At 36.9% G+C, this 9,143-nt stretch overlaps 1 protein-coding gene across 4 annotated transcripts; it reads right to left on the bottom strand.

The window, feature by feature from the left end:
- Positions 1-9,143, bottom strand: LOC106421466 (beta-carotene 3-hydroxylase 2, chloroplastic-like). 4 transcript variants are annotated; one of them, XM_022705677.2, is made up of 8 exons: positions 8,405-9,108; positions 8,257-8,316; positions 8,078-8,149; positions 7,864-7,998; positions 1,945-2,070; positions 1,785-1,841; positions 1,605-1,676; positions 1-127 (listed from the first exon to the last, which is right to left on the bottom strand). In XM_022705677.2, the coding sequence occupies exons 1-8, from the start codon at positions 8,777-8,779 to the stop codon at positions 122-124; spliced, it is 903 nt and encodes a 300-aa protein (XP_022561398.1). In that variant the 5' UTR covers positions 8,780-9,108; the 3' UTR covers positions 1-121. The 4 variants fall into 4 exon arrangements, with proteins under 4 accessions (XP_022561398.1, XP_022561400.1, XP_013717761.1 ...); XM_013862307.3 differs by lacking the exon at positions 1-127 and having other exon boundaries at positions 1,424-1,676; positions 8,405-9,101; XM_022705679.2 differs by lacking the exons at positions 1,785-1,841; positions 1,945-2,070 and having other exon boundaries at positions 8,405-9,143.

Genomic DNA, 9,143 nt, shown 5'->3' on the forward strand with positions numbered 1-9,143 from the left:
AGTCAGTTGAGCAGCGTTGGTGAGAAGATCCCGGAAAAGACGATGGTGGCACTATGAAGACCCTAGCCTCTAACACGTGTTGTTTGAGATTAGGTTTGGTCTACACTTGTTTTAACATGTGTCATATCTGTGCAATGTGATAGTATTAAGCTTTAATGGGCTTGAGTCTGTAATGCTACTTTTATATCCAATGGTTATAATAAAAACTTGACAAAAATTTTTTAAAATTTTTTATTAAAATAGTGTTATTAGTTATTATGTTTAAAATATCTTTATTAAAAGATTTTAAAATATAGTGTTATTAATTTTTATATTTACAATATTTTTAATAGATGAATTTTAAATCTAGTGTTATTCAATTAAAGATTTGAATATTAGTCAAATTTGATAGATTCTTATAATTCATTTGATTTGAAAGATTTTTAACTGAACTAGGAGATAATTTCATGTGTATAATATATCACTCAAAATCCAACATTTTACCTTCGTATCTATACTATTAAAGTAGAATTTCTTAAGTTTGAAAAAAAAGTTTGAATAATAGAATAGAATTTCGTTGTCCAAAAGAAAAATTCCTATTAAAATTTTGCCCTACGTTTTTCAAATTATTTACAAAGAAATGCCATTATCTTTTTTGGAATAATTTATACTATTTTTCAACCTATATATTTAACCAATAGGAATCATTGCAGTTTCTGATCAATCAGATTGCAGCCAAGAATTATTTCTCTTGACCAATTATAAGACCCATCGAAACTGTGTATTAGAATTATCAAAATTAACAAAAAAAAAAAGGAGTGGCATATACCAATCACATTGCACCTAAAGATACATCTAAAGATCGTTTAGAGTTCGTAAAATATTTATCAATTAATCACTGTATGATGTTTATAATATATTTTTTAAAAACTGAATTAAACTTTTAGTAACCATTAATATGAATATCGATTTTAGAGTTCAAAAAATATATATCAAGTAATCATTAATATGAAAATCGATTTTATTCATAAGAGAATATATTACTAGTATATTCGTTAACCAATTCCGTTTTTTAGCTTTCGTAATATATTCATTATTTTCAAAGAAATTCTTTCCAGAAATCATTGGATATTAAATATCTCATTTGATCAACTTGGTCATCAAACAATCAATCGATATAATTAAATAAACAAACTCAAAGATTACCTAGACACACTGTATTGAAGCGGAATATAAAGCATATAAGAATACAACTTATTTTAAATTAAGTTAAGTAATAGATATATAGATCATGTAAAATTATTTAAATATATAAATCATGTAAAATTATATAAATATATAAATCATGTAAAAACATTTTTTTAGTTAAATAAAATATAATCATGCGTTTTTAAAGCCTGGATCAAAATCTAGTTTTTGTTATTATCATAGAAACAATCACCCATTGCAAATGAAAAAGGGCCTTTGTTATATTTCAGTCATTTCAAATTTGTAACTCAAAAGGCCAATTAGCCCGAATCTTCCCTACTTATTTTTTAATTAACTTCAACTCAACAAATAATACCAGATCAAGAAAAAAGAACAAAAAGGTAAAACTGGGTCTAAAGCAATTAAGAGGTGGAAACCTTGTTGTACGATTTGATTCTCCTACTTATCTCTTTCTCCAACTCTTCCTTGCCTCCTACTTCTTCCACTTCCTGCACCATCCCAAAACCAACCCCAAACCATACAAATTAACAAACTCACGTGTTAAAATTAAAAATAACATGCAAATAATTTTCTTTTCAAAGGATGTTAGGTCTTGCCTTGGGTCCAAGAAACAACCCATATGGTACACCTTTGAATTTGTCTGTGTGGTGTAGCTGAAAACCATATTTGTTAAATTAATATTGTAAACCGGATCAACAGATAGTAATTACGAAACTAAGAAAAAGTCAACTAGACCATTGGATTATGGTATTAAACCTGGTGAGCGGCGGCGACCTTCCGAAAGTAAGGGACATTGGCAATGGGACCTACAGGGAATCTCTTGTGCACAAGTCCATCGTGAACGAACATATAGGCCATTCCAAACACTGTTATTCCTAGTCCCTGCCCATGTGTAAAACCAAACTTTAAGAAAGCCAGCTACTAGAAGAGGTGGGAGATCTGTAAACCAACCCAGAAAGGTCAGAAAATGGAATGGACTCTAGTCAAAGGGAGGGGAAAGGATTGGTGAATCTGGATGTGGGGAAAGGTGATACGATGGAGGGGAAGCAGGAGAGCACGATTCTGAAAAAAGCTAATCAGTCTTGGGTTGAAAAGGCTCAGGATAAGAAAAGTTTGAAGAAATATAAGGTTGAGGTATCAACAAAAAAAGGGAAGCACAAAGTGGATATTCCAGATAGTAATTTCGGAGTCTACGCCATTGTGGGAAGATTTTGTGGTTGGGAAATTTCTGGATTTGGCTCCTCATGTTGCAAAGGTGCATATGGTGGTTAATAAGATTTGGCGATATGGTGATCCGTCTATGAAGGTGGATATCTATGAAGTAAACGCTACAACTATGAGGTTTAGGGTCTCTAATCCGAAAGCTCGAGAAAAGATTCTAAAACGGGGTATGTGGAATACTGTTGGGGTTCCCATGGTGGTCACTAAATGGACTCCAAAGACAGAGGAAGAGAAACAAGAGGACATATCGATACCAATGTGGGTTCATCTGTTGAAGGTTCTGTTGCACATGTACTCATGGGAAGGGCTCAGTTTTATGACAAGCACTGTTGGGTTTCCTGATAGGCTGCATCCAGAGACTGTAGCGTGCACTAATCTATAGGAAGCTAAAGTCTTTGTGAATGTGGACGTTACAGAGATTTTGCCAAAAGAGATCGAGTTTCAGGATGGAAAAGAGTTCACAATTGGATTTCACTACGCTTGGTTGCCCTCAAAATGCAATCTCTGTGGTAAGTGGGGTCATACGGAGAAGGTGTGTAATGAATGGGAAAGATAAGAGAAAAAATGAGGGCTCTCCTCGTTCTCAAAAGAGCAGAAGTGAGGATAACAACTCTAAGAGCAAGAAGGAGTTGATGAACATGGGAAGAAGGTTACAAATGAGACAATTACAGAAAGTGGAACTAAGCAAAGAGAAGAAAAAGAGATAGAGGAAGCTCAGGTAAGCACTGGAGAAAATAATTGGTCGTTGTTATCTCCAATGAAAGTGGGTAGGGGCACGTGCAGTCCCCACAGAGAAATGAAGCAGAATATCAGATCAGCTTCGAAAATATTCTGTTTTAAATCTGGATGAAATTGAGGAAGGCGAAGTAACAATGGATGAGCAAGAGGAAGAAACAATAGACGGAAAAAATGAAGATGGCATTTCAGAAGATGAAGACGTTGATGTTCAAGAACAGACAAGGGAGTTGGAAAGTGATTTGTTGGAGGATGATATTCTTGAACAACAAGAAGCAGACAAGGGTAAGGCAGTTGCTAAGAAGGGTTTGAAGAGAGCGTAGAAGGCTAAAGCTCATGATGTAAATCCGAAGGGAAAAAGGTCTTCTAGGCGAAAACAATAATAATGTCGAGCTTCTTTTGGAATGTGCGCGGATTCAACAAACCATTAAAACATTCCATCGTGAAAGAGTGGCTCAGGAACAATGAGATGAAGTTTGGTTGTATCTTGGAAACAAGGGTGAAGAAAAGGAAGGTAGATAATATAATGAAGTCGAATTTCAGAGATTGGTCTCTTATGACCAATTATGAATGCAGTCAAGGTGGAAGAATTTGGGTGCTGTGGAGGGATTCAATAGTTATGACTCCAGTTTACAAAACTGATCAAATGATTACTTGTTCAGTGGGGATTCGTGGCGAGGAAGAATTTTATTGTACTTTTGTGTATGCTAGTAATCAGTCTGAGGAAAGGAAGGTGTCGTGGGGAGACTTATGCCATCATCACAAATCTCCTAGTTTTAAAAACAAGGCTTGGATGATTTTTGGGGATTTTAATGAAATCTTGGAAGGTGAAGAGAGTTCGGGATTCACTGACTTTGGAAGAGTGCCGGGAGGAATGAGAGACTTTCAAAGGGTAGTTCTTCATTGTTAGTTTACGGATATGGCTTATCAGGGACCTCTTTATACCTGGTGCAATAAGAGAGAAGGAGTTGTCTGTAAAAAAATGGATAGGGCTCTATTGAATGATGTCGCTCTTCTGCGGTTTTCAAATGCTTACTCAGTTTTTGAGCCAGGAGGGTGCTCGGATCACATGAGATGTAAGATTCAAGTGTGGTCGCCTAATGAGAAGATAAGAAGACCGTTCAAATATGTGAATGCAATTGGTAGTTTGCCAAGCTTTATGCCTATGGTGAAGAAGTACTGGGATAGTACTGAGAAGTTATTCCACTCCACTTCAGCGTTGTTTCGATTCTCCAAGAAGCTCAAGAATTTGAAGCCTCTTATCAGAGAAATGGGTAAAGGTAAGCTAGGTAATCTGACTAGAAGAGCTAAAGAGGCGTTTGAAGTTCTTTGTGATAAACAAAAACAAACTCTTTCCAGTCCTAGCAATATTGCCATTCAAGACGAAGCATATGCATATGCGAAGTGGCTTCATGTGGCCAGCCTATAAGAGGATTTCCTTAAACAAACGGCAAAGCTGCACTGACTGGATGTCGGAGATCAAAATAATAAGACGTTTCACAACGCTATAAGAACTCGCCAAGCTCAGAACACTATACGAGAAATCAGATGTCAGGATGGAGGCATAGTTACTACGCAATCTGATATAAAAAAAGGAGGCGGAGAGATTTTTCTCTGAGTTCATGAATCTTCAGCCTTCAGACTATCAAGGTACTTCAGAGGAGGAGCTTCAGGACCTTTTGGAGTTCAGGTGTACTTCAGGGGGGATTGTAATATGTTGGAAGCAGAAGTCACAGAGGAGGAGATAAGAAAGGTGTTGTTTGCTATGTCGTCCAACAAATCTCCGGGGCCAGATGGTTATCCATGTGAGTTTTTTAAAACAACATGGTCAGTTATTGCCCATGACTTTACAGTTGCTATTCAGTCGGTCTTCATATTTGGTTTTCTGCTAAAGGGAGTTAACCCCACGATTCTAGCTTTGATTCCGAAGAAAATAGACTCTATGGAGATGAGATACTATCGACCGATTGCTTGCTGTAATGTCTTATACAAGGTGGTGTCGAAAATTATAGCCAATCGTCTTAAGCTACTGCTTCCGAGGATGGTTACAGAGAACTAGTCTGTGTTTGTTAAGGGGAGATTACTAATGGAAAATGTATTGCTTGCTTCAGAGTTGGTAAAGGAGTACCATAAGGAATCGATATCCCCAAGATGTGTAATGAAAAGCGACATATCTAAGGCGTTTGACTCTGTTCACTGGCCATTTATTCTGAAATGCTTGGTGGCTTTAGGATTTCTTGAGAAGTTCATCCATTGGATTAAATTATGCATCACAAGTCCTTCGTTTTCGGTTCAGGTTAATGGGGATCTTGCTGGTTACTTTCAGAGTCCAAGGGGCCTGAGACAGGGTTGTTCCCTTTCCCCTTACTTGTTCGTAATTTGTATGGATGTTCTGTCAAGGAAGATAGACAAAGCGGTACATGAGAGGAAGTTCAAATTTCACCCGCGCTGTAAGTCTCTCCTACTCACTCATATCTGCTTTGCAGACGATCTTATGGTGTTTGTTGAGGGATCTAAAGAATCAGTGGAAGGTGTCCTCTCAGTGTTCGATGAGTTTACAGTTTGGCCAGGTCTGAAAATCAGCATTTAGAAGTCCACAATATATATGGCTGAAATTTCTGATCATGAGAAGATGAGAATCTTAACATACTTCCCTTTAGATGAGGGTGATCTACCAGTAAGATATTTGGGTCTCCCCCTAATGACTCAATCGATGAGAAGACAAGACTATCAGCCGCTTTTAGAGAAAATCAGAAAAAGAATAAACACTTGTACATCTAGGTTTCTATCCTACGCTGGTAGGCTGCAGTTGATCAAAGCAGTGCTTATGAGTATTGTATCCTTTTGGGCTGCTGTGTTTCGCTTGCCTAGTAAATGCATAAAAGAAGTGAATCAACTTTGCTCTGCATTTCTTTGATCGGGGCCTGATCTGAAAACCACGGGGGCTAAGGTAGCCTGGAGAGAAATCTGCACAGAGAAGAGTGAAGGAGGGCTTGGGATAAGAGATCTTAAAGAGGTCAATAAAGTATAAGTTTTGAAACTAATTTGGAGAATGCTGTCGGGTGATTCTTTGTGGAGAAAATGGATTCGAGAGAATTTACTAAAGAAGAACAGTTTCTGGGCAGTGAAGAAAAATACACAAGTTGGATCCTGGATGTGGAGAAAGATGTTGAAGTTGAGAGATGTAGCAAAACTTTTTTATAGGAAGAAGTGGGCAATGGGAGGCACACCTCTTTCTGGTATGATAATTAGTCTGAAAGAGGAGTTCTCTTGGATCTCCTGGGGGATAGAGGAATCATAGACTTGGGGATTAGCAGGGAAGCAACGGTAGAAGAAGCTGTGTTATGTTTCAGAAGGAGGAAAAGACACCGTATGCAGCTATTGAATGATATTGAAAGTGATTTGAGTAAAGTTAGAGAGAATCGGGACTTCTTGGTGGAGGATGCTAGCTTATGGAGAAGAGATTCGGGGTTCAAGAATAATTTTTCGACTCAAGAGACTTGGAGATTAATAAGAGAACCGAAGATGAAGCTTCTTTGGACTCGAGGTGTTTGGTTCTCCCAAGCTACTCCAAAGTTTGCTTTTATAACTTGGTTTGCGACACTAAACAGGCTCTCTACTCTGGATCGAGTTGCTAAGTGGAGTATAGGAGTGGACACGACATGTGTGTTGTGCAAGAATGCAGAGGAATCACGAGATCACTTATTTTTTTGAGTGTTCCTATACTTCTCAGGTATGGGAGCATCTCACTAAAGAGATCTTGGGTGATTCTTATTCAAATGGTTGGAATGATATTGCTTTACTGCTTTCTGATGAAAAAATGGAGAAGAGGCGATTGTTCTGCATTCATTATGCTTTCCAGGCTGCGATATATACTCTGTGGCGTGAGAGAAACAGATTGAAACACGGAGAAAAGTTATTGCCGATGGTTACCTTGAAGAAACTGATTGATAAGGGGGTTAGAAATAAGCTTAGCCTAATGAGATCGAAGAGGCTGAAGGGCATGGAAGGAGCATTGCAGTTTTGGTTTAGTACAAGGATATAATTTTTTATAGGCTTTACTAATTATATAAAGAGTTTAAGTTGTATAAAAAGTTAAGCTAAGGACACACTTGGATGTACAGAGGTTTTTTTTTATGAATAAAAATTTAACATTCATTTAAAAATAAAAAGGAAGGGAAAGCATGTATAGATAGAGGTAATCGTAACTCATAATTTCTTTTGGCTTAATATCACTTTGCAATACTCTATAGATTCCTTCAAACTTGTAACAAACTATATAGCTTTGTGCAAAAAACAAAACTATATAGCTCAAACTCTGTATACATTGGTTTCATTTATTTTAGTGCATCAAATTAGTTCAACAAAAAAAGTCAGCTAATTAAACTCCAATATGCAACCGTGGCTAAACCGCAGGTCAATGAATTTTAAATGTAATAAATTTAGTTATAATTGTTTCAGTCACGTTGAAAACATCTTACAGTTTACGACAATCATAAACTATTCTAAATATACCTATCTCTGTCTAACGAAATTTCGTTGAATTTACTGATTTAGTAGTTTAATCTACTTTTACTAAACCATGTTTCATGTTCTTTTGGTTTCTGTGAGATAACTAAAACTAAATACAGTTTTCTAAGAGTCAAAGACCAATCAAAATATATAACGTTTCCGATATTGTCAAAGAAGATAAAAAGAGGGAGAAGGAGAAGGACTTACCGCACCGAAGCAGAGACCCGGAACAAGTCCTTTATTGAAGAATCCATAGTAAAGAAGAGCAATCGCAGGAACCGCGTTTATTATAGCAAACACATCGTTTAACTCAAACGCTCCTTCTCGAGGTTTGTGATGAGACTACCCCAAACAAAAACCGGTTTAAATTCACAAAGAACACTTTAAGTTATTTTTGTAAACCGGAAACAAAAACAGTTACCTCATGCATGTTCCACAACGAAGTGTGCCAGAGAGCTTCATGAGCCCATCTTGCCCAGAATTCCATCCCAACCTATAAACCCAAACATTTTTTAGTGAAAGATATTACAAAAAATATGGTAACCGGACTACTCGACGGATACACTCATCCGGATCGTTAAGGACAAAACTTTAACTTACGACGGCACCAATTGAGAAAGCAAATGTACCAAACATTTCTGATACTGGTACCTCACCTCCCTAAGTCCAAACAAAAACCAAGTCTCAGTTTCAAAATCCTGTCGGAAAATATTGAACATTTTGATGAATTTTTGTGTTCTTTTTTAACCTTCATTTGCCAATAAAATCGGTAGTAAACGGACATGATTGCCATGGAAGTAATGCCGAAGCTCGACATCATAGCAGCGATTAGATAAGTGAATCTCTCCGACTTCTTCCTCTCCTCTTTCTCAAGCCTCGACGTCGTCAAGATGTCGGGACAGCTTTGTTTCTGATCTTCAATGACAAAACAGATGGTGATGTTCTTACATCTTCGAAAGGTGTTGAATCTGAGAGACGGTGGGAAAACGGCGGCGGAGATAGGGTGGTGACTGAGGCGAGAGTTAGAGGAAGAGAAAGAGCAGTTGAGTGGTTTGAGTGTTACGGCGATTGATGAGAGTGCTGCCGCCATAGAAGGGAGGTTTATGAAACTCGAAAGAGACATATAGAGAGACTGTGTCGTTGATGTATGGTCGGGGCTTACAAACAATTATATGCAGAGAAGGTACAGTTTCTTTTCTTTCCTCTATGCGCTATTTCTGTTTGTGGTAATAAATCTTGGACTATATAATATATGGTCTTGTCATTTAAATTATTACATGTATCTAATTTATTGTAACCATATATTTTAAGTATTTTTTTTTCATTTTGGCTAATTATTTTGTATTTGAAGCAATATATATTTTGTATTATGAAATCGTCCATCCTAAAATAAATCTCCCTTTTTTACTTATTTCTTTCTAGTATTCTGTAAGAAATTCTAAAAGCAGTGATAGAAGGTTGGAAAAGCTAGATATTATAAATGAATA

This window comes from Brassica napus, chromosome C9 (genome assembly GCF_020379485.1).
Source record: "Brassica napus cultivar Da-Ae chromosome C9, Da-Ae, whole genome shotgun sequence".
In the NCBI taxonomy this organism is placed as follows: domain Eukaryota; kingdom Viridiplantae; phylum Streptophyta; class Magnoliopsida; order Brassicales; family Brassicaceae; genus Brassica; species Brassica napus.

Bases quoted from the DNA above. Each gene is read 5' to 3' on its own strand.
- LOC106421466 (XM_013862307.3), bottom strand. From the start codon at position 8,779: ATGTCTCTTTCGAGTTTCATAAACCTCCCTTCTATGGCGGCAGCACTC. The intron at 8,150-8,256 runs GTAAGTTAAAGT...TTGGGTTTATAG, and splicing joins CTTTCTCAATTGGTGCCGTC to GTTGGGATGGAATTCTGGGC. The intron at 1,842-1,944 runs GTTTAATACCAT...TATGGTTTTCAG, and splicing joins AGGTCGCCGCCGCTCACCAG to CTACACCACACAGACAAATT.